Raw genomic sequence first — 25,607 nt, forward strand, 5'->3', positions numbered from 1 at the left:
GACCAAGAATTGAACCAGTGACCTCTTGGTTCCTGGGTTGATGCTCAACCACTGACCACACTGGCCAGGCTTGACCATCTGCTTTATGAGTCATATGCCCTCAACTAAACAATCAGTGAATATCAAGAGAAAACACAACATTATGCTAAGACATTTTTACACTGAACATTTGCGGGTCAGGATGTTCCATTCTGGTCCATATTTTCGTTGGATGCTTTTTGTCTATTTAAACTTGATTCTAGATGAAGGGAAAGGAAGCGGAGGCAGAGGAATGAAACTTAGAGTTCAGGTTCCAAGTGGTTGTGGCCATTATGTTCATGGAAATGATGGTCATGTTCTCTCCACCGAGGGACCTTGAGAGAAAACAAGGTTAGGACAATTTATAGCTTCTTTCACTGGGCCTGTCAGAGATTACTACTGAAATAAAGGTATTTTCTGTAACCATTTTCCATGCTTAGAAAGAATTGGTTATAAAAATTGTTGGGGAAAAAAAGAAAAGAACAAAAATATTTACCACACCCACCCTGACTACATTCCCTTTTCCCAAGCCTGTTCTCCTTGGAAATCTTGCTGAACACACCCAAACGTCTCTCATTCTTAAGCTTTGCAGGAAATAATTTGGGAGAAAATTATTTATAGTGGAATAAAGAGGTAGAAACCGGAGGATAGAAAGAGGCTCATGTTTTGTTATTCATAGAACCTCTTATTGTGAACTCACTGAGATTTTCCAACCTTTTATGTTCCACCAGCTTTTGCCTATTTTTCTGTATGGTATGAAATTTCATGCCCAGGGTCCCTATTATTTTAATGAGTATATTTTTAAATAACTCTCAGAGGAATGAAAGGACACTTGCTTCAGTCTTTTCTGCATCTAATATCTGCTTTGGAAAATGACATAACTTCTGATTTTATCTGTCTGCACACATTGCCTTAGTTTCTCTCTATACAAAGGGATTGCATTTCATTTCATCACACAAATACACACACACACATCTAGGCTTGAGGTGAGCAAAACTCACTAGTGGAGTCATCATTTACATCCTTATTTAGAACAGTGCACAGTACCTCCCAGAAGACAGAATCATCATAGCAGTTCTGGTCAGATGGCTGTCCCCAGATAGGTAACTTTAGAATTAAACCTGTGAAGGTGGGGAGAAAATAAGTCATGTTATGACACTGATGCTGATGAGGAAAACTTACCTGCATAATAAATTAAGTAAATATTTACATTAAAGTAATTGCTGTTATAAAAGCATCCACTTGCACTTACATGATTGTTGTCAGAAGTTTAGTACATTTTCAAATTTACCAATCAATATGTTTATGAATAATCTATCATGCTGAGAGCATGAGCTACGGGGAAGTGTTTATTTTTATGCTGACCTGCGATCAGCCCTCCAACAATGGCTGTTCCGATGGAAGAACCCAGAGCAGCTGCTTGCATGGCTGGGGTAGACCTAGGAAGAAAAAAATTATCTTGCTTTCTGTTATTATGATTATTGATTTTATTTTTTATATTTTATTTTAGCTTTTCCATCACCATTTATCCCCTCTATGACTTTTTCCACCTACACCTCTCCAGCCTGCAGTCACCACACTGTTTTCCATGTCCATGAGTTCCCTCTCTCTCTCTCTCTCTCTCTCTCTCTCTCTCTCTCTCTCCCTGAAAAACTTGGTATCGGGTTTTAACACGTGATCTGATTCATTTAACAAGTGTTTATTGAGCTTCTCATGCCAGTTTCTCTTCTAGGCACTGAGGATGGAGTAATGTAACAAATATGAGCTTCTATCTCTCCTCACTCCATCCCAATAGCAACAATTATAATGAAATTAAAAAGTCAGTAAGGTCCAAAAAGCTCATTTTAGCAAATATTGTAGAAACAACTTTGTAGTGTCATTGAAGACACTAAAGTATATATCTATATGTCATCTTAGAAGTAGTTACCTTAAAATGAAATGTGTGAAAAAAATACGTCAACTTTGGAAATTATAGATTGTAATAGCAATCTATTGGAATGCATAGGGTGTTGTTACATGAATGACAAATGTACTAGGAATGTAGGAATCTCCTTAGCACATTCCTCTCTCTTAGCAGGCAATCACTAAACAGTTTTTGAAAGATTGAAGGAGTGATTGTATGAAAGCATACAATTAGAAAATGAGAGTGTGTTGGTGTTTCATCTTCATCATTCAAGGGAAAGATGAACTAAATTCAGATGTCTTTTTATTTATTTATTTTTATTTAAAGGATTTAAATATCTCTACTATATAAAAATTATAGAAATAACACATGATCATGGTAAAAATACTTTAAAAAACACTAATTAAAAAAGAAGGGAAACTAATTTTTCTCAAATTTTACCAGTATAAAATATAAAACATGTAGTTTTATAAAATGCAATCATATTATAATACTAATGTTCCCATTAGATCTCAATGTCTTTTTATGTCAGTAAATGTCAATCTGGATCATAATTTTAGTCGCTACAGAGTATTACACTGTACAAATGTCCTATAATTATCCAAGTATAGGTGGAATATTCGGATTGCTTTCAATGTTTTATGTATTTTTTAAATGCTGTGAGACTACATCCTCTTATGAACATTGTGAACTTGCCCAATAATTTCTCTAAAATGAAACCTATCTAGAAATGAGATTATTGAAAAGGTAATAAACTACACATGGGCTAATTCAAAATTGTACTATTTATGTCCCCATTTCTCTACTTTAGCTAGCTGCCATTCTGCATTGTTATTCATTTAATCTTGTCAATTTAATAATTGAATAATTGGTAATGTTTCCATTTGCATTTCTTTGATTGTTAATGATATTTAACATTTAATATATTTATTTGTTTGATTTTCTTTTATTGTAAGTTTACTATTAATTTTACCAGAATTTGCCAAGATCTTTTATAAGGTATTAAAAGATATATTTGATGAAAAGTGTTCCATGATAAAAATAGGCTTGGAAAACACTTGTTTAAAAAGCAATTAACAGCATTATTAACTTCTCATTGTCCTATGCTTACCAAGAAACCAGATTTGCATTTTAGTATTCTGAAGAGACACAATGTGGATTAATAGTCTTGGCTCTTGGACTATTTTAACTGGTGCATGGGACATGTGAATTTTACCTACCTGAATGGGCCTTCCATAATTTCCCTCCCTACCACAACTCCTCCTGAGTAAATTGAGAAGTTGTTGCTAAACCTAGACCCAAGGACTAGACTCTCAAACTTGAAACCTACCCCAAATGTGGCCACCCAGTCAGACCCAGCTCACAAGCCAGATAGACTGTTTTACTGCATCTGTGGAACTGGTCTAGGAATGATGCTCAGTAATTCCTCTATTCTTAACCATGAGGCAACTCTTTAGAGTGTTTGCAGTGTTTATACACTATAACCCTAGGAGTTGGGTTCATTGATACATCTTTTATCATGCTTGATTTAAAGCATGAAACACTTTAGTTTTGGTCTTAACAGCCTGTTAGTTGCTGGAGAGAACTGAAATAATATGTACTAGTATATGTTTTTGGAGATGTCTTCCAAATTTGTAAAAGGGGTAAAAAAAAATAAAACATACAGAAAACTCAGTCAAATATACAAATGGAAGAAGGAAACTTTATCCGGTAGGAAATGTGAATAAGCAAGTTTTTTCAAATATTTATTATTACTGGTCTCAACAGGGTTAAATTTTAATCTGTTAAAATTGAAGAGGTTTTTCTTTTCAAATTATGCAACTCTAGCTAGTAGTAATCTTGAGGCACTTTCTTTATTTTTTTAAATTTATCTCTATTGTTGAAAGCATTACAGATGCCCCCCTTTTACTCCCATTGGCTCTCCCCTCCATCGCTCCCCCCGCCCCAGCCTTGACTTCACTATTGTCTGTCTTGAGACATTTTCAAACACACATTTACCTTTTCTTCATGGTTTGAGTGGTCTTTAAAAATTGGGCATTTTTCTTCCTCCATACTTGCTCTCTGAGTGATCTGCACTCTATGATCTTCCTACCTGTTTGGCATGGGTGATACTCATATCGAATTGCTTCAATATTGTTTCCTAAAAGTGACATCTGATGGCTTATGATATAACTCCCATGCTCCTGGATTTCATTGATAGCCATTCTTCTTCTGCCCATTTAACTAAACACCTAAGCCCCCTTTGGGAAGAATCTAAGTCTGCTAGGGATTTTAGAGAACAAATAGTACAATTCTCTCATTTTACAGAAGAGGATACAGTGCCAGAAGAGGATACAGGTTGAGTAACTTGTCAGAGGCCACATAACTAGTTAGTAGACAAGTTGGAGCCTCACGCCAGTGTTCCTGCTTCTCCAGATCCAACTGCTTTCCATGTTATGCTAACTCATTCTTATTTGTGAGTTGGATGGAAACGACTGCTGAGCTCATCACTTATGTCCTATATGCCCCATTTTGCTGGGATCAAGTAAAAGAGTAAGCCTATTGTAATCTGATGGTGGTGATCAAATTGCCCTATCAACTAGAAGACAATGTCTATGGTATTTAAATTAGCACTGTTAATTTACACACAAAGAAATACACCACAAAACAAAACCAAAACATTAATAATATTAAGACACATCTGCCAATAAATTCTATTCTCTGCAGTAAAGACAATACTTACAGCTTTGGCCTGGATTGCTAAAGAACAGGCTTTCTCATCACTGGATTTCAGAGTGAGAGAAAACATTGGATGGTGGGAGGGGAGGCAGGAAAACCCATCATTTCACTCACATGTCAGATGCTCCCAAGGCCACTGCCACAATGCCTGCGAGGCCTCCGACCACACCAGGTAAGCCATGCAGGTTATGGACCCCACATGTATCATGGATCCTCAGTTTAGTAGCAAAAACTGGCTGAAATGGTAAAAAAGAGTAAAGCTTATTTCATTAGGTATATAGGACTCTATAATTGAAATAAAAGATCATGCGGGAAACATTTTATCTACAGTCCACTTCTCCATCCAGATCTAAAACCTACTTAAGTCAAAGAATCTGAAAACATTGGTAGCAGAACTGTTCCTTTTAGTGTCTGGTGGATGGATTTGAAGGCAAGTGATTTGAACTCCTACTCCTTCTTACTTACTGATCTTATCCTAAATCCCCCTTTAAAAAGCACAGAGTTCTTAATTATACAAAACAAACATCATCAACCAAAATAGAACCAGGGTCATAGAAGCATCGAACAGACTGTCCAACCTATGAGGGAAGGCGGTGGGCGGTGGGGGGGGGGGGCGGTGGTGAGAGGACAAGAGATCAACAAAAGGACTTGTATGCATGCATATGAGCATAACCAATGGACACATAAACAGGGAGGGGAGTGGTGAGGATACGTGCTGGGGGGTGGGGGTGGGGGTGGCCGGGGAAAGGTCAATGGGGAAAGAGGAGACTTATGTAATACTTTAAACAATAAAGAATATAAATTTTAAAAAAATTAATGGTATTTTGTAAAGTAACACAGTACTTGACATTCAATCATACTAAGTGATAAATAACCAATATTGGATTCTTCCCTGCTACCCAAAAGAAGTCAGGAAAGAGTATAAACACTGGACACGAAGATGTGAATGGGACCTCTGACAGGAAGGCAAATGACTCGCAACAAGGAAAGGTACTTATGAGAGCAATTTTCATAGCTTTTCTCTGCTGGTGGGATGTGAGAAGATGATGGTGGAGAATCAAAGTTTCACTCAGCATCTGTCATACTTACAGTCAGAAACTTAAATCCAAGTACGGAGACCATTCCTGCGATGCTCCCAATGATCATAGAAATGTATGGGTGGATCGCCATGTCCGCACAAGTGCCCACAGCAACGCCTCCAGCCAGGGTTGCATTCTGAATGTGTACCTATAGGGAGCCAGAAACATGAGTGAAGTGAACTGAACAGGCAAAGTTCAGGACTGAATGAATCGAGGACTCATGGTCCCCAGGGCACAATATTCAGTTGAAAAGACTAGTGATTATTTTTAAAATGAGTGTTTTTTTATAGTTGCAGAAAGCCTTTCTTCCAAGCAGTTGGCATGATATCTTTCTTGCCAGGGTTTCTTGGGAGTGTAGGAGTGATCAGAGACCAGAGTGGGGAGGGACTGCGGAAATAAAAGAACTTGTAGTGGAAGGGTGGGGAGGAAGCAAAGCAATTATTCTATCCAGGTTTTGCCTGTTGGTGCTGTTTGGGAACACATTCGTGGTTGTCATGAGCCAACAGAGGCCTGTGGCTGTTGTGTGTTTCTGAGTCTCTGCTATTCCAGTATTCAAAGAGGGAATAGAGAGACCTTAAAAGGCACGCATTCCACATGAAAGACAACAGCTTTCACAAGTGTCATTGTACAGAGGACATTTGAGGATGGAGGAGAGTCTCCAATTTCTGTTTACCAGAATTTCTCAGGAAAATCTTATTCTTGCTGCCTGGCCAAGGAGGAAGGTCAGCAGTACTTTTGAAAGAGAACCAGCCCGGCCAGTGTGGGTTAGTGTTTGAGCATTGACCCGTAAACCAGGAGGTCAAGTTCCATTCCCCGTCAGGGCACATGCCCAGTTTGTGGGCTTGATCCCCAGTAGGGGGCGTGCAGGAGGCAGCCGATTGATGATTCTCTCTCATCATTGACGTTTCTATCTCTCCCTCTTCTTTTCTCTCTGAAATCAATAAAAACATATTTTAAAAAAGAGAACCACTTGCGCATAATTTCCCCCCAATTTTCCTTCATGAAGCAATTTGTAGAGCATTGAAATACATCCTTAGCTATGCTTGATAAAGGGACAATATTGTTTTCCTCCCTCCAGTTGGAAAAGAAGAGTGACTGTTCTGAGGACCACTCCTTCACTGCCATTTCTCTAGCTCACAGGCAACAAAGACAAAGGACCAACTTGGGGCATTGAAAACGAGTTTTATTTATTTACTTTTTAAAATATTTTTATTGATTTTTAGAGAGAGAGGAAACAGGAGGAAGAGAGAAAGAGAAATATCTATGTGAGAGTGGAACATCAATTGGCTGCCTCCTGCATGTCCCCTACCAGAGATTTAGCCTGCAACCCAGGCATGTGCCTTGTCCAGGAATTGAACTAGCAACCTTTTGGATGGCGCCGGCCAACTGAGCCACATGGGCCAGGGCAAAAATGTTTTATTTTGAAATAATTTTAGACTATTTAAAAGTTGCAAAAATACTGCAGAGAATTTCCATATATCCCTCACCCGGTTTCTCCAGATGTTAATATCATACATAATCATAGCACTAGAAAGTTAGCATTGCTATAATACTCTTAAAGACCTTATTTGAACTCCACTAGTTTTCCCACTAATGTCCTTTTTCTTTTTCAGAATTTTACTCAGGATCCCACATTGCATTTAATTGTTACTTCTTTGAGAGGAATATTTGCAGTTAGGAAAATAGAAACAACTTTTTTTCTCCACTTTCTTCTGCTTTTCTTGACATGTCTACAAAGCTATCGCTATATTTTAGCTTTATTAGTAGAGAAAAATGCCTCAAATCTTTTATTTTTGTATGATTATATTTGCTCCTAGACTGTAAGTTTCTTGATAACACTTTAATTTTCCAGAGTACCAATCTGATGAAGAAAGGAATGAACACTGTTCTCTTCAAAATATTCTTCAAGGTCTGCAGTGTTGAGATCAGTGCTGGCAGCTTAGCAGAGACACAGAAATGACCAACCATTCGTGTCACCTAGTGAAACTTCCATGGGGTAAAGGGGAGCCTTTGCCACTCCAACATGTGCTTTTCCTTGGGATATTGTTTATTTTAAGTTGGCTCATTTTAAGAAATAAAAGGCTCAAGAAGAACCTTGAATCTTCCCGAAAGAATTTAGATAGAGAATCTGGTCCAGGAAGGAAACTATGATCATTGATAACTATACTTTCAACATGAACTAGGGGTGATAGATAGGGAGAAGCCTAGCAAGGCCCTTTTGCTCAGTCTTTTCTGTGTCCTATTCTTAAAGGTGGTCCAATAAACAGTTGTTTAGCAAACATTTGCTTCTCCATCTCCATGTGAATTGCTTTCTTCCCCTTTGAAGTTCAAACCACTATGCACTTTTCCCCTTAGTTCAAAATGACATATAAGACTTAGCTGTCCCATTTGTCCTCAGATCACATAGTCGTATGGATCCCCATGTGTACATACATAATTAAGCCTAGTTGTTTTCTCCTGTTAATCTATCTCGTGTCAATTTAATTCTCAGGCCAGCCAGAAGAGCTAAGAGGGAAAAGAAGAAAGCGTTTCCCCTCCCCACAAGGGTTCATGACACTCACCATATCGAGCTTGCCTCGGTGCTCAACGAGGCTGGAGAATGCATAGGCTGTGAGCACGCAGGCAGCAAGAGAGAAGTATGTGTTTACCACGGCCCGGTATTGTTTGTCTCCAGCTTCAGCGATGGCGGAATTAAAGCTGGGCCAAAATATCCATAAGAAAAGAGTCCCTGAAGTAAATCACAAAAAGAGATATTAGTTCTTAATATGGAAGACCATCTAGAGGGGGCAATTTGCCTTGGAGACTGATAACGTCTCTACTTTTAGGCTTAGTTATCTAAGAGTTAGGAGGAGAGCCAGCATAAACAAAAGTAGTATTCAGAGGATGTTCCTTCTTGAAGATCTTCACAGCTGTGTTTGGAGTTAACCTTCCCTCATGCCTGACCAAATAGACAAGAACCGAGCAAGTTCACCCCTACTCACCAATCATCGCAAACAAGTCCGAGTGGTACACAGACTCCTCATTGTCATGTCCCCGTCTCAGGCCTGGTCGATATAAGACACCTGCTACAGCCAAGCCAAAGTAAGCCCCAAAGGCATGAATCGTCATTGATGCTCCAATATCAGTGGCCTGAAGGGGCAAAACATTCATGCAAAAGGTGAAACTGAATCTCACTACAGGAGGAAAGTCAATGAAAGGACTGCTTTATTGGCTTAGCAATAAAATAAAATAAAAATAGATCAAGAGAGAAAGAATTTGTCAGAGAAAGAGGGATAAAGCAAGACAGTTAAATAGAAAAACTACAAAGGCTTTGGAGCCACTTAGAACTGACTTTTAATCCTAGGTCAGATACTTCCTTGTGATGTGACTTGATACAAATTACCATACTTCTCTGAATCTCAGATTCTGTTAAATGGGCAAACATTACCCAGCTAGCATAAATGAGACCATGTTCATAATGTGCTATGGTCCTTAGTGGGCACTCGATATAGTTTAGGTTATGTTTCCAGGCTAGCGTGAGTCTCCGTGAAATATTATGCTTGCATGTGATACAAAACAACCATAATTTTTGCATTTACTTGACATGACAGATAAAACTCACTTAATTGCAATTTAAAGATGTGAAGCTTCCTAAAGCCTAGGTAGCCTGACCAGTGTGGCTCAGTGGTTGAACACTAATCCATGAACCAGGAGGTCTGGGCTGAATTCCCAGTCAGGGCACATCCCTGGGTTGCGGGCTTGATCCCCATTGAGGGGGTGTGCAGGGGGCATGCAGAAGGCAGCCGATCAATGATTCTCTCTCATTATTGATGTTTCTCTCTCTCCTTCTCCCTTTCTCTCTCTGAAATCAATAAAAATAGATATATTTTTTTAAAAGCCTGGGTCTTTCCCATATTTTTCACTTTGCTATATGATGACATGAAAACAAGCCAGAGGTCCAAGATTCATTTGAATATATTTTAGGTCCCTTTTAGCATACTGTATAGATTTAATCCAGTTTTCTGTATTTCCTGCCCCTAGAGGGAAAGTTCATAGTACCAAACCCAAGGCATTGTTCTGTCCTCATGAAGATAGGAATATGATACTATATTAATTTACTTAAGATTTTCCTCCTCAGTAAACTCCTATGTGCCATTCAGGTCCAGCTTAACTGTAATTTCCTCAGAAAGCCTTTCCTTGTCTCCCCAGTCTAAATGAGGTCTTTCAGTTACATTCTCTCATAACCCCCTCTACTTATTTTTTCATCCTATGTATTATAATTTATAGTCATATGTGTGTGTGTTTGCATGCACACATGCACACATATGCACATGCCTATGAGTGAGTCAGAGAATGTATGATTATTTGTTTGATGTCTGTCTCCCAATTATATTGTAAATTCTATAATGACAGGGACCTTAACTATTTTGCTTGTCACTGAAGCACCAACTCATGACACCTAGAAAGTTGTCAAAATAATTGCTGTTGAATTAAATGTCCAACAGAAGCATACACAGCCTGTTGGAGAGTGCCCAGAAATATTCTATTTATAATTCTTGGGCTATTCAATGATATTTTTATGGAGAAGAAGAAATTTTACCTAGGCCTTAACAGAAGACTTAGAAAAGACTATTCACCTAGTAGTTGAGAAAGAAATAGGAATTGATCATTGATAGGAAATATAATGTAATAAGAGTTTTGGAGTTAGAAAAATCTGGGTTTGAATCCAGATTCCATGCAGCAAGTCATTTAGTATCTGTGCTCATGATTTTTTGTTTTTCTTCTTGTGTAAATATTAACAAAAATAACACCTACCTTATAGCATCGTGATGACAAAATGAGATAATGTCTATAAAACTCCTGGTTCACAGTAGGCACTCAAATAAATGAGGACTGTTATTACTCTTGCCAGGGTCTGTCCCTGCATAGAGTGGGTATCCATTATGTGCTGTGACCACAAACCATGTCCAAAGTTGGGTAAGTATAAATCCTCTAACACGTACCATAAATATCTCAGCAACCAGATATTCATTACCAGCAAAGACAGCAATTTCTATGATTGTCATGATCAGCATTTGGAGTGGACTTATTTTCCCCAGGACAGCTCCAAAAGAAATCAGAACTGTGGCTGTACTGAAATCTGCATTTATCATGCTAAGGGGAAGAGAAAGAATACATTAAAGAATAATGCAAATCCCAAATAAAACTGTGAGTGGTAATAAACTATAGCATCACCTTACCCAGAGTACAAGGCGCTTCTCCACGCCAGTCCCCATCAGTCACTTGTCCCAGGCCTGCTTTTGGCAACTCCCACTTCCTAACCCCTCCTCTCTTCCATTCACTGTACACTCCTTAGTCGCTCTAACATTTCCTTTATTTTAACCTACCTGTTCTTTATCTCATTTAGGGTTTTACTTTATTTTTGTTGATCTGATAAATGACCTATTTTCTAGAGTGTTTGCATTTCAAAAATAACCCTAGGAAAATGACCAATGGTAGATTTGTGTTCCCTGTAGCTGAGATTAAAAGAATAATAATTTTATGCCCTTAAAGTCAGACCAGAGAAGACATAGACATTCATGTATGATCCAACTTATTAGAGCAAGACATAGCTTTGCCTCTTTGGATCCCAACAACCTTCTATTGGGTAAAGCAGACAATTTTCCTGCTAGCTGAGACTGGCTGTCAAGAGACTAAGCAGAGAAACTATTGCTCTGAAAACACAATGTTTGAAAAGGAAGAAATGCTTACTTTTTTATTCCAATGTGGATTTTCTTTCCATGGCTATGCAGGATCCCCTGTACAAGAGTGCCCCATTGGAGGCCCAGAGCAGCAATCAGTAGGTTGATGCCCACACTACTGAAGCCATATTTCTTCAGGAAAGTCATGAGGAAGCCAAATCCAACAAATATCATAACATGCACATCTTGGAACACTGCAAAAAAAGCAAAGGGGATAAATCTGCATGAGGGGAACACAAAGAAAGTGTTATGTCATAGTATATCCCATTTATTTAATGCGACAGCCTTTGTGCAAGACACTGTAAAGGGAGAGCATTAACTGGGCAGCCAAAGGCTGGGTTCCAATGACAACCATGAGGCCATGGATAAGTTATTCAGTGTTTGAGCCTTTTCTTGGAACATTGTGTAGTATCACAATGTGTTCTTCATCCTCTCCATGAAGAGTTTCCCTTTACCTTTCCCCTGAAGAAATCTTTACAAAGCACAGTGCAAGCATCACCCCCTCTTGTAGGTTTTCCCAATACTACAAGGGAAAATTAATATTCCCTCATGTCTCTCACGCAGCTTTCTGTATATACTTCAGCTTTAGCATCAATCACGTTGTATTGGTATTTATTTAGCATGCATCACACTGTAATAGGTGGTCAATGAGGTATCTTTCTGCACTATATAATGAGTTTCTTTATTGAGGAGATTAGGACATATTCACGCATTACTCCCCAGAGTTTGGTATAAATGCCTGCATATAATAAAAAAAGGCAATAATTATTAAATGAATGAGCTACAGTCTCCCTATATCAAATGGTATAAATAATAGTATCAGCCCTGGAAATCTTACCAAATCACTATTCGAGTCAAATGAGAGAATATGTTTGTTAGCAATCTCTAAACTGATAGAAGGAAGGCTGTATCTTTTTGGGGAGCAAATACTGGACTTGGTATCTAGAGATGTAGGCTCATGTTTCCAAATTCTATCACATGATTGTGTGACCTTGGGCAAATCATTTATTTCTGTGAGCGTCAGTATTCTCATCTGCAATACTGAAAAGATCCTATTTCACAGAGTGACTCTGAGTGGGATAACCCTCTGTGGGCGGGAGTATCAGTAATGCACTATATAAATGAAACACATGACTAAATGTGAGATTGTCAAAACACAGCCCTTTTCCTCCAGAAATTTACAGCTTAGTTGGTGAGACATATATTTGGTAGAACCATATGAAATTGACATGTTTGCATTGAATTTACCAATGAAAGTTCGACTATTGGCAATTTCTTATGGTTCAACCCAATAGATAGACAAAGCAATTTAAGACCAAACTGGGAACAAATATAAAACCAGAGCGAAATTAAACATGTAAGTGTTGAATTAATATTAACTACTGTGGACAGATGTTTAAGTGCAAATAGGCACAAGGGAGAACATGCCTAGAAGCTATATCTCAGAGGAACCTGACGTTAGGATCCAATTAATTTACCCAAAGGGAGGAGACAGAATTTCAGTTCAGGCCTGATGACACCAACGCCTCCATGCATGGAGCACTGTGGGGTGTAAGGGTAACCAAGGCAGAGTCTTGGCCTCACCGGCACTCAGAAACATGCTACTACCTCTGTTCTTCCATCAGGCTTAGCCCACGGTGAGCTTAGGGTGGGAGACCATACCCCTGGGGTCTGTCTCCTGCAGGAGAGGCTCTGATGCACTGGGCAGATCCCCCACTTAGAACTGAAAGATTTATTCCTTCCTTTTCCCCTCGCCGTAGGAAGTGCTGCTAGATGATAGCCCTAAGCTCTCAATTCTCTTGGGAAATGCTCTTGCCTTGTCAATGTCACAGTCCTAATCTAGGGTAGCCTGTGTCCAATGACTAATTCACATGAGCGTCGCCTGCCTCAGGAAAGGACCACCTGTACACCTACTGTTAGCTAATCCTAGTCTCAGAGTTTCCTGTGGGGTCAGCTGAAGTCGCACCTCTCTCTGCCCCAACCCTTCTGCTACAGGTGTGGATCCTTAAGGCATTTCCTAATAAACCTCTTCCAGGCTATCGTCTGTCTTTGAATTTATTCCTTGAGAAACCCAATCTGCAGCATCTTCCCTATGGGCTTCACTCCCCACCCCCAATCCCACAGAACTTTCCTGACTTTCTCTCCTACACAACTTGTATACCATATTTATTTGAAACGTTGCCAATTAAATCCAATAAACTAATCTGTGGTGTTAATCATACCCAGATGTGGAGGAAGAGCCTGGCTTTCCAAAGGTTCCCAACATTTAAAAGGGGCCCCTGGAGGCCTGGGAACTTAATATCAAGTATTACTCTATTGCAAATAACAGAATAGACATCACAGATTAAGTCACTAGGGTCCTTTGCTGGTCTAGCAGCTAGTCTGTTTTGTATGAGTGCAGCAAATGTTCACATAAGGAGACTGAGAAAACCAGACCAGTCTTTCATGATTCAGGCACACTTTAGTGTCACTCATGCTTTCGACCCTATGCACACATTGAGACTTTGGCCATTTCATTGTTCCTTGGAGCCCCCTCCTTTGAGAGACAGGATGAGGAGGGTGAGAAAGGAAACAATGGATCTCTGGGAATTGTCCCTGGTCAGCAGCTTCCAGGGAAGTCACAGAGGAGAATGCTGCAGTTTTTACCTGCTGCTGGACATCTGTCACTTAATATCAACTTGTTTGATTTTTGAAGTATGGGAGACCATATACGTTCATCTTTCTTTACAAGTTGTTTTTCCACCATTTATTTTGTATATGTAGACATTTAATATAGATCATCAACTAAGTTGGAGAACAAACTTAGTGAATATCCATGGCTTATTCTCTGGCTTTACTGAGTCTTTCTTGGACAATTTTTCCTCCTTAAAGGAAGGTTTAGATTACATGAAGTCCAAAGTCTCTTTCAGCTCCACAATTTGTTTACAGCTATGGAGATAGAACAAAAATAAGGACACAGTTCTATTGACTTCATTGTTGTTTTTTAATTAGACAAAGTTATTTTCCTGAATATCCTTTGCTTTTTTTTTTTTTAATTAGACTGCTCTTGTTCTTCCTGTGATCTACTGATTTTCTTTTATTTTAAAAATAGTTTTATTGCCGAAACCGGTTTGGCTCAGTGGATAGAGCGTCGGCCTGCGGACTCAAGGGTCCCAGGTTCGATTCCGGTCAAGGGCATGTACCTTGGTTGTGGGCACATCCCCAGTGGGGAGTGTGCAAGAGGCAGCTGATCGATGTTTCTCTCTCCTCGATGTTTCTAACTCTCTATCCCTTCTCTTCCTCTCTGTAAAAAATCAATATAAAAAAAATAGTTTTATTGATTTCTGGAGAGTAAGGAAGGGAGAGGGAGAGAGAGAGATAAGCATCTATGTGAGAGCGGAACAAGGATTGGCTGCCTCCTGCATGCTCTCCGCCAGGGGACCAAGCCTGTGACTGGGGCATGTGTCCTGATAGGAATCAGACCGGCAATGTTTTGGTGCACAAGACAATGCTCAACCAACTGAGCCACACAGTCCAGAGCATGATTTTAAAGCAGTCAGAAAATAACTATTGAAAAAATTTGTTTTATATGATTTTGTAATGGCTCACACTGGTAGCAATAATTTTTCAGATTCTGTCCCTACCCCCCTTTGATGGAAAACCAGACCTTTTCTATGGAGGTAGGAATTTCTCATATTAACTGTTCTCCAATATTTCCCCCCCCTCTGTTCTAATTCTTGTTACTGCTTTCTGCTACTAGGGGGCTTAAGACCTCATCTATTTTGTTGCTAAAAAGAGCTAACAAAGTTGTGAAAGCTCTTGACAGATAATGATTCTGTATAAAATATATGGATTAAAAGGTTTATAAATAACTATGATAATGTATTATCTTTCATTTTGCTCTATGATTTTGTGGGTGGGGACTAAGAATAGGGCCACAAGTTTAGTTTTCTGGTGCAAGACTTCTATTAAAGGAATAAAGAATCTTCTTCGTAGAGGAAAAAAGGAATTTCCTTAGTGGTTTGAATTGTGAAGTCTTCTGACAGGTCTCAAGAATTTCCAAGATGTAACTACATCAGATATTCTCAATCAGGGGTGATTTTAGCCTCCAAAATAAATTTGGCAATGTCTGGTATTTCTATTCTACTTTATTTCCACGTTTGTTTTGCAATAGGATATCTTACAAGCCCTGATAACTCAACATGTTTAAAATGCAACTGATTATTCCAACTCTGCCATTACTGACAGCCAGACAAAATGAAATGGAACCCTTCTTTTCCTCTATTTCCTGTGTATGCCCACTGCCTCAGTATCCTCTCCATCCCACACCCAACACTCCTTTACCGGGCCAACCAAATACTCTACACAGTATTACTAGACGCGGCTGTAACACTGTGCATGTCCTTTTATTTTATGTCATTTGTTTATGCATTTACCTGTTTTGTTACTCTATGTGCTCACCTACCATTTATTCAGGTAGACAACTGAGCCAGCACTGCCAGTTAGGCACTCTCAGGAGAAAGTGAATGCAATTCTGAAGGTCAAAATCATGAGGTGCTTGTCCATGATAGACCCCCGCAGAAAGTCTGGCATGTGTAGATTTTCAGGAAATGCCTGTTATGTGTGAATAAATGGACCACTGAGAATTCATCTAATTGGGACTATAGGACTCTTATTCAGAAATATTGTTTTTCTGGATCAAGTGTTAAAAACTGTCCAGCCCATTTTCCAGTAAGGCATTTGTTAGCTTTCTTGTTATATTTTGTTTTTCAGTGGTTGAGGGTCAACAAGGTGTTTGCATACACATAGCTTTTTGCCCTTAGTCTTTGGGCCATTGGGATTGTATTCTGAACTCTTTTCTCAGAGAATAGTATCCTGAAGATAAAATCTTTCCTTCTCCGCCTTCCAAATATTTTAATTTCACATATTTCAAATATTTAGAAAAATAATATAATGAACACTATACTATTCGTCTAGATTTATCAATTGTAAATATTTTCTTCAGGTTTACATGTATGTATTCTTATAAGCCATTTGAAAGTCATTTTGCTCCAACCAACATGAATCTCTTAAGCAAAAGGACATTCTCATAAATAACCACAATATTATCTTCACATCCAAGAAATACCATATTGATACAATTATATTATCTAATATAGGATCTATATTTAAATTTCTCCAGCTGTCCCAACTTGTCCTTTTATAGGATTTTTTTGACCCGTTATCCATTCAAATTTCATATTCTTCGTCATGTGTCTTTAGACTCTTAATTTAGATCAGTTTTCTCACATGCTTTTTATTGGTCATGGAGTTTTGTCTTTTATGTAGTACTAGTGGCCCAGTGCATAAATTCGTGCACATTGAAAGGAAATTAATTAGAAGAAATATTTTAACATCACTATTTGCCCTTTCTCTATAGTAGAAGTGTCAATCAAATTCACAATCTACAATGACAGATTAAAACACACGCATATGATTGGCGCCAGTGAGAGCTCTATATGTATCACACACGCATGAGTCAACTTAGCCATATATATATATATATATATATATATATATATATAGAATAAACTTGTTTAATTAGACCTGCTTTCTGATGTAGCTAAATTTTTTCCAGCCCAGGGAAGCACCCCAACTTCTCTTTCAGGTAATTGTCAGCAACACAGGAATAAATATCAACATGGAACAGACTATTATTATAGAACACTCAGGGAGAACAAAGGGTAAAATATTTAACTGCAGTAGTGTTTGATTATATTCTGCGCAGTAAGAAAACCTGAAGTCATTTTCAAAGTCTACCATTTCTTACTTCTTTTCAGTTGGGTCAAGTTTCTAAGCTACCTAAATCTGTTTTCCGGCTAATGAAAAGAAAATAGGATTCCACTGAGTCTCCTATCTTCCTAGTCTAGGACTTCTGTGAAGATCAAATGAGATGGGGCATGGGAAAACGCTTCACAGACATTTAGTTAAAGGGTAAATGTTTCCACCTGGCTATAAAGCAAGTCATATTCCTGGGCTGAAGAAACTGCAAGGAGGCTAGTTGCTAGGGAGAGGAAGCCGGGTGTTGCTACGTGACATCATTACCCAGATGGACACTTAGCATATTAGCCTTTTATATATATAGACTAGAGGCCCAGTGCATGGATTCATGCACCAGTGGGGTCCCTCTACCTGGCCTGTGCCCTCTTGTAATCCGGGACCCTTAGGGGTATGTCAGAGAGCTGGTTTTAGCCCAATCCCTGCAGGCCAGGCTGAGAGGGACCATGGGAGGGCTCCAGGGCGTGTCAGGCCCTTCTCACCCAGTCCCGATCGGCTGGACCCCAGCAGTAAGCTAACCTACTGGTCAGAGTGTCTGTCCCCTGGTGGTCAGTGCACATCATAGCAACTGGTTGAACAACTGAATGAATGGTCAGACACTTAACATATTGGGCTTTTATTATATAGGATGTCTCACAGTTTGCATTTGTTTGATTGTTTCACTATAATTAGAATTCAACAAAATATTTTGGTAGGAATGTGATACAAGTAGTATTATGTACTTCCCATTTTATCACACCAGGTGACACATAATTCTTTTATCCTATTACTGTGATGGTAAGTTTGAGCAGTTGGTTAAGATTGTTTTGGGAGATCACTTTCTTATGAATAAACTTTTTGCCCTCTAATCAGTATGTAATCTCTGGCCTGCCGGGGCATGGTTTAGTAGTTGAGCATTGACCTATGAACCAGGAGATTATGGTTTGATTCCCGGTCAGGGCACATGCCCATGTTGCAGGCTTGATCCCCTGTGAGGGGCATGCAGGAGGCAGCCAATGTTGCAGGCTTGATCCCCTGTGAGGGGCATGCAGGAGGCAGCCAATCAATGATTCTCTCTCATCATTGATGTTCCTATTTCTCTTTCCCTCTCCCTTCCTCTCTGAAATCAATAAAAATATATATTTAAAACAAGAAAAAAGTAATCTCTGGGGTAATTCTTTCAGACCATGTATTCTCCAATAACTCTTCACCTAATGGTTTTAGCAGCTATTGATAAACTATGCTGGAATCAATTACTACATTTTTAATTACAACATGATAATTTTCTATATTTATTACTTCAATTAAATGAATTAGTTGGCATTCTTTTGTAAAAAACTTCTCCCTTCTCCCCTACTTACCTTTAAGGAATATATCTATGAGCTCCTTGTTGGTCTCAATGTGTCATAATCTATTACTATTACATCACTATTATTTTTAATATCCTGTTTATTCCTAATTTGTGTAGTTGGCACTCCTTCAAGCAGGACACTGTTTTCTTTCAACATATTCCCATCCCATTAGCCTTTATACACTTGGCTTACCTTGTGCTTTCTTTACCCTGACCTGGAACTAGCAGTTTCTCCAAAGAGCTGCTGAGTGGGGAATGGTATGTAAAAACCAAAATTTGAGTTCTATTTGTGCCTTTTGCTTTTTTTTTTAAGTAGACAAAACTATTCAATTCAAAGGCAATACACAGGGATCTAGTGGAGGCTGGTATCTTATTGTAAAGCCATAAACCACATATAGTATGTTAATTCAGGCACTGTAACAATTCTAGGTAATATTTAAAATGGAAGCAATTTCCTGGGAATTTTTTTCACTGCACAAATGAGTTACCCTTTGCCTGAAACATACATCTAGATTTGATAATTTTTTTGGTAACAAATGAACTGAATGATATCTGAATAAATATAGGAACAAATTCTTAGGTGTAGACTTAAAAATAAATCATTGTATTTAATCCATTGTTAGTATAAAAATTCACAAAATAATTTCTATTGCTATGTACACCCTTTTCCAATTTACCTATATCTAACATGGTTATCAAAATGTAATTTGCAGGTATTGGGGGTCTGATAGATTTATTGCATGTAATTCTAAGATGTTATTTGCCTTTTTCAGTGTATTGGTATTTCCACAGAGGGCGAAACATGATGGCATGTAAAACTACTAGCATTTTAGCATGAATAAAAGAAGTGCCACCAAACTGTACAAGTAATCATGGGATTTTTTTACCACCACACATTTGCAGGGGAAAAAAATCCAGTTTTTCTTAATAATTCCTCAATGAAGAAGTAAAAATTGTTCATTTTAATTATTGACTTTCTCATGCATGTCTTTTTAATATTATCTCTGAATCTGTATGCTGAAATGGAGTTACACACTACTGAAACATGATGGTTTTCTCAGAAAAAAAAAGACACTTTTATTATTGTTGGAGTTACAAATGAAATGAGCACCTTTTTTCATGGAATTCCATTTTTACTTAGAACAAAGACTGACATAAACTATGGTTTTTCAGATAGGTATTGATGTTTCCTGAAAAATGAATGAAATAAGGCTATCATTTCAATGAAAAAAATGACAGTATTTGTTGCCAGGAATACTGACTGAATTTTTAAACATTTAGAGTTTTGGAAAGTTTGTGTCTGTCACTACAAACTCATTAATACTTCCTAAGGGTTTCCTGTGGGGATTATTGATGACATTAATAAGTATATTTAAAAAATATTATGGATGGAAATATGTCAGTGTTTGGTATATCAGCATAGCCATGAATTAATATTTTTCTTATGAACAATATAGAATGCTATAAGATCACCCATAGGTAAAAGATCCTTTCCAAGCACAAGATAGACCAGTGAATTTTAATGTAATGAAGTACCAAAAGATCATTAATACAGTTTTATTGTCTCATAGGCATCACTGTGTTTGTGGAATCTCTAATAAAATGTAACAGTCCTCAAAGGGCTTTCTTCTTAAACTTCACTTTTCTCTAGTCTGTGTACATGTTAGCAAGGATTAGCTGACAGTCATGGTCAAGCTTTATTCCTTGTCAAATTATTTGCCTCAACAGAGTGACCAACACTTTGCTAGATGCCATGGCAGCCAAAAAACATCCAGTAGAGCTAATTTCTCAAATGTGTATCTCTGGGGTTATTCACGATATGAAACATGCCATTCAGGAGTGCCACACATTCCATGGTTGTGCCTGGGATGAGTGCTAATCCCAGGCCTGTGTAAGTAATATCATTTTTTCTTTTTTATTATTCACAAAAGCAGAGCAGTATGCAAGGAAATGAGAGAGAGAGAGAGAGATATCTGATTGAATTTGTTTAAAATATAAATACCTTACTTTACTTATTTGTGAAAAACTCATAAGTTCTACCACATTACAATTGAGAACTGTTGAAATACACTGTGAGCTTCTTAGGCAGGGATTCTGTGTGAATCCCTGCACCTGGCACAGTGTATGGCTCCAGGAGGCACCCCAAAACATGTGTTGACTTGAACATTGCTTTTTCATGAGTTAATATTTAATAATCTTCTCTCCAATGACATGCTGTTCTACAAGTTTTATGCAAATCCATTGTTTAAAATGTAGGAAAAATATATACATGTAAAACCACAATCATGTAGTTCCTAGGGCTATTCTACACAATATTTTAACCAGGAATAATATAGCTGACCTGGAAGATTAGTATTAGCCATAGTTTCAGGCCTTGTTTCCACTTCATAGAAGAGAGAATGTTTAATTGAGTATAGATTGGGTGATGGACAGCATTTTGAAGGAGTGAAGATGCCTCCCATGTAAAATTTCACTTTGTGTTCTGCTTAATGCCCAGCAGCCTCTATTGATTGAAGTATCCCTCCCATCCCCCACCCCTTGTCCATATCCTGGCCTCACTGCGTTATAAGTGGGGAAGAGGTCACCGTCATGGTTGTGTGTGTGTGTGTGTGGGGGGGGGGGCGGCTGTTTTTAATAAGGAACTTTTGTTGGTTTCAAGGACAGCACAATGATTGTTAATCATCACTATTATTAGCAACTGTAATTTGATGTTTCCTTTAAAGAGTGAAAAGGAATCCTATCTTTGATATCATTTAGATTCCTCTCTTTTTTTTTTCCCATGTTTGACACAGCTGATATATCAGAAAATCCTGTCTGCTACGCTTTCAATTATAGCTAGCATTTGACCATTTCTCAGTACTTCCTCCGCTACCACCTTGGTGAAGCCTGCTAACATTTCTCTGCCAGGTGACTGGACTGGTTTCCTAATATGCCTTTCTACTCATCTCTGTCACCCCCTGCAATCTCTTCTCTACTTAACAGCCAGAAGAAAGCTTTTAAAACTTAAGTCACATCAGTTCCTCCTCTCAAAGTCCTCCAGTGGCTTCTCAACTCACTCAGAATAAAAACAAAGTGCTCAAAATGCTCAAGCAGCACCCAGGCTCTCACACCTCTGACTTTATTCTCTCCACTTGCTCACTACATATATTAAATACCCCAGTGCCTTTTCACTTGCTATTTCTTCCACATAAAATGTCCTTGTCCCAATATCTATATGGCTTACTCTCTTGTTTCTTTTAGTTTTATTTACTGTCACTTCAAAGCAGAAAGTACTACCTAGACCAGCGATTTTCAACCCTTTTCATCTCATCACACATAACTAATTACTAAAATTCTGAGGCACACCAAAATATACATGTTTTGCCAATGTGACAAAAAATAGATATAATAGGTATAATTTTGATTGATTTACAAAAAAAATAGTAATTACATGTCCTTTTGATCCAAAGTAACTTTTTAAAAAAATCAAGTATCTTTAATTGTATTTAAGAATTTCTGGTACCAAGAACCAGATGCAATCTTATTACATATCATGATCAATAAGATGCACTCTATTATATGACTGATATATTTATGGTTCAAGACAGGGCATTTACACCTGACAGACCCTGTTCTGTTGACTATTGTCACTTTTAAAATTTAACAATCTAAAGGAAAATGAGGTCAGGTATTGCATACTTTAAAAATTATTGTGGTACACCAGTGTGCAGTGGCACACCAGTTGAAAATCGCTGATCTAAACTATACATTAACTGCCTGTCTCAACCAGATTTCTCATTTAAACCACAGAACAATAAGGCAATTTAAGTGACTTTTATAATTCTCTCAAGGACAGTACAGGATTGGTATCATTCTAGATGCATATGATAGAAGTTAATTAAATGCAAGCAATTGTAGCTTGGCCTATTAAGACTTATTTCTTTCACATTACCCTGGTTGTAAAAGGCTGAAAAGACATCCTTCCTTGTCCAGATGTATCTATTTCATTAATATCGCTTCATTTATTGCTGTGGCATTTTATTACCATCTAAATGTGAGCGTATCTATGTGTACATATATAAATTAAAATAAGTATTTTTATAAATATTAATATACATGTATGTTTGTAGTCGGTCTTCCTGGAATATAAACTTCATAAGGGCATGAATGTTGCCTACTTTGTCTGTTTTGTTTTCTTCACTTCCTAGAGCCGAGAGCTCTGAAGATTGTTTTACAAGAATTGGGAGCTTAATATTTTCTTAATAAATCATGAAAGGAATTAATTTTCATGTTTTTTACAAGCAGAGTATAAGGGTGATATGATTGCTAAGCAACTGACAAAATGAGCATGTTTAGTAATTCTCTCCAACTTGCTTTTTCCCCTCAAATTTTAAATTGAAGTTTTACCTAGGAAATTTTGATGCTGGAACTTAGAGAATTCAGCTTGAATTATGCAAATTATGAGGCTCTCAAAATAACCTTATTTTAATAACACTCATCTTAGATCATAGTTTGGCATTTTATCTCTTATATTTTGTTTACATGTGGACCAGATAGCAGAGTTTTAGAATAAAGAGATCATATTCCTTTTATCTTTGAATAAGTTTGCTGCAGCACATGCTTGGTATGAAATAAAAACATTTATTAGATGAATAAGTGAAATGTACAAAAGCATATAGATTTTAACAGACTTCTGATTTGTGTTTATTTTCTAGCTTGAAAATTATTAAATTATTTAATCAAGAACCTTCTTGGACATCTATGTAATGTACATAGAACTAGACTTGGAGTTTGACTCTCCAACTTATGGTTCTAACTCTTAACTTGCAATTGTGCATTTCAGCTGAGTCATATAGCTTTAGATCATTTCTACATGAGAATACTCCCCAAAATGTATATAAATGAGGAAACAAATGTCAAATTGTTTCTTAAAAGCTTACACATTTTTTGTAAAACTATAATAGGCATTGCTACCATTTTAAATAATTTTAACTGTTTAAAATTGTTTGAACCTCATTTAAAAAATAAACAATCTAAATAAGAGAAATATATTGCCACTGCCTTTCATGGTTACTGAGGTATCAAACAGGCCTGCTTTGTCAAAGGCCATCAGTGTCTGTATGGTAGTAATTGTCATATTAATTATTTCATAGCTTTCTCTTCCAAACTTGAGATTAAATTCATTCTTTCCTCTGTCACCATTTTCAGGGAAGGATTCTGCTTTTAAAATGTTAGGTGTTCACAATTTTCATCTCAAAGAAACAAACTTCCTTTCAGAGTATTATAAAACCATGAGCGCATTCATTTCAATTAAAGCTCTATTTTCATCCTATATGACCCTAAATGACTACTTATATCTTAGGGACCCCACATGAAATCCTGGCTGCTCTTCTAAATACTCCAATTTGTTTCTACTCTCTCTCCTCCAAAGTTCCTTTTTATTTTATTTTTTTTGGTGGGAAGTGATGAATAATTCATTGCAGAACTAATGAATAATTCAAAGGAAAAATAAGGTCATTTAGCCACAGGTAGGCAACACAAAAAGTTTATCAATTATTTTAACTTGGAGCTTCTTGTTCTGATATTTTAATAGACACATATTCTATCCAAACACCGTACTTACAGAGACCAGATGCCACAGCATAGACTTATAATACCCTTAGTACTTACAACTATCACATAATTCTATAAGGGGCTCCAATGTGGAGCTCAAGTGGCTACAGTATTCAACAATTTCACATTCTGAGAACCTGAAGAACTTAAAAGGTATAAGAAGTAGATTGCCTACTCACGAGGGTATAACTCAAAGAATCTGTTCACTTCTGTTGAATTAGAGCTGCTGGGCGGCTGGCGAATATTCTGATCCGTTTCATACTGAACAAATAATCCAAATAAGACAATCATGGCAACCTCCAGGGCAATGGCCATGAGAGGGAATTTGAACCTCATGTTTGTGGCCAAGGACGGAGGCACACTGGGTTTCACAGGCTGTGGGAGATTGATAAAAACAGAGGGACTGCTCTGTGTGTGGACTGCATGTTAAAGGTATACCAATGACATTGCAAGAAAAAAACACATGGGCAAGACTGGTTAAAATGTCCCACCCATTGGTGGGAATTAGGCTCTGTAATCAAATTGAACAAAATAATAAAGTATACTACATATATTGCAGTATTAGACTGGTTGAGTAGTTCACATTTGTTGCCCTTCCTCTGAGCATAGAACTTCCTATTGAAATAAGCTGAGTCATGGACAATCTGGGAAAATAATTATTTCTCTCTTTAGCTCTTCCCTCCAGCTGTTCTTTGTAAATGGGGCATTGTTTCCATGCATTCTCTCCCCACACCCCACACCCAATACACATCATCCTTCAGTTCTCAGATAAAAGGTGACATCCGCATCAGCCTTCCTTGACCTCCCATCTTAACCCAGCTTCTCACTATCACCTCTCCTTGGATAAGGACCTTTTCTGCCATAGCACTTCCCATAGTTGGTGGTGTGTGTATTTATGTGGTTCTTGTTATTTATCTGACATTTTTTGAATGGCTGTCTCCCTCACTGGCTTGTTGCTCCTGAGGATAGCGGTTGTGTCTCTTTAGCACAGCATTTAAATTTCTAAAAATTTGAAATTATAGTTGATGTTCAATATTATATTAATTTTAGGTGTACAGCATATTGGTTAGATTGGTTTATATAATGGTTTATATTACTCATGAAGTGTTCCCCTGGTAAGTCTTGCACCCACCTGACACCATACATAGTTATTACAATACTAGAGGCCCGGTGCACAAAATTCATGCACGGTGTGGGGGTGGTGGTGGTGTATGTCCCTCAGCCCAGCCTGCACCCTCTCCAATATGGGACATCCCTCTCACAATCCAGGACTGCTTGCTTCCAACCTCTCACCTGCCTGCCTGCCTGATTGCCCCTAACTGCTTCTGCCTGCCAGCCTGATCAACACCTAACTGCTCACCTGCTGACCTGATTGCCCCTAACTGCACTCCCCTGCAGGCCTGGTTGCCCCCAACTGTCCTCCCCTGCAGGGCTGGTCCCCCCTAACTGCC

The 25,607-nt window shown here is 38.0% G+C and overlaps 1 protein-coding gene across 1 annotated transcript; it reads right to left on the bottom strand.

The window, feature by feature from the left end:
- Positions 1–219: 219 nt before the first annotated feature.
- Positions 220–24,492, bottom strand: RHAG (Rh associated glycoprotein). The gene is made up of 10 exons (XM_008153202.3): positions 24,336–24,492; positions 11,449–11,632; positions 10,701–10,851; positions 8,700–8,847; positions 8,280–8,446; positions 5,729–5,866; positions 4,754–4,875; positions 1,384–1,457; positions 1,066–1,139; positions 220–353 (listed from the first exon to the last, which is right to left on the bottom strand). Exons 1-10 carry the CDS (start codon positions 24,490–24,492, stop codon positions 279–281), a joined length of 1,290 nt encoding a protein of 429 aa, XP_008151424.2. The 3' UTR covers positions 220–278.
- Between the last annotated feature and the right edge of the window lie 1,115 nt (positions 24,493–25,607).

The sequence above is a fragment of the Eptesicus fuscus genome, chromosome 10 (genome assembly GCF_027574615.1).
Source record: "Eptesicus fuscus isolate TK198812 chromosome 10, DD_ASM_mEF_20220401, whole genome shotgun sequence".
Taxonomy (NCBI): Eukaryota; Metazoa; Chordata; class Mammalia; order Chiroptera; family Vespertilionidae; genus Eptesicus; species Eptesicus fuscus.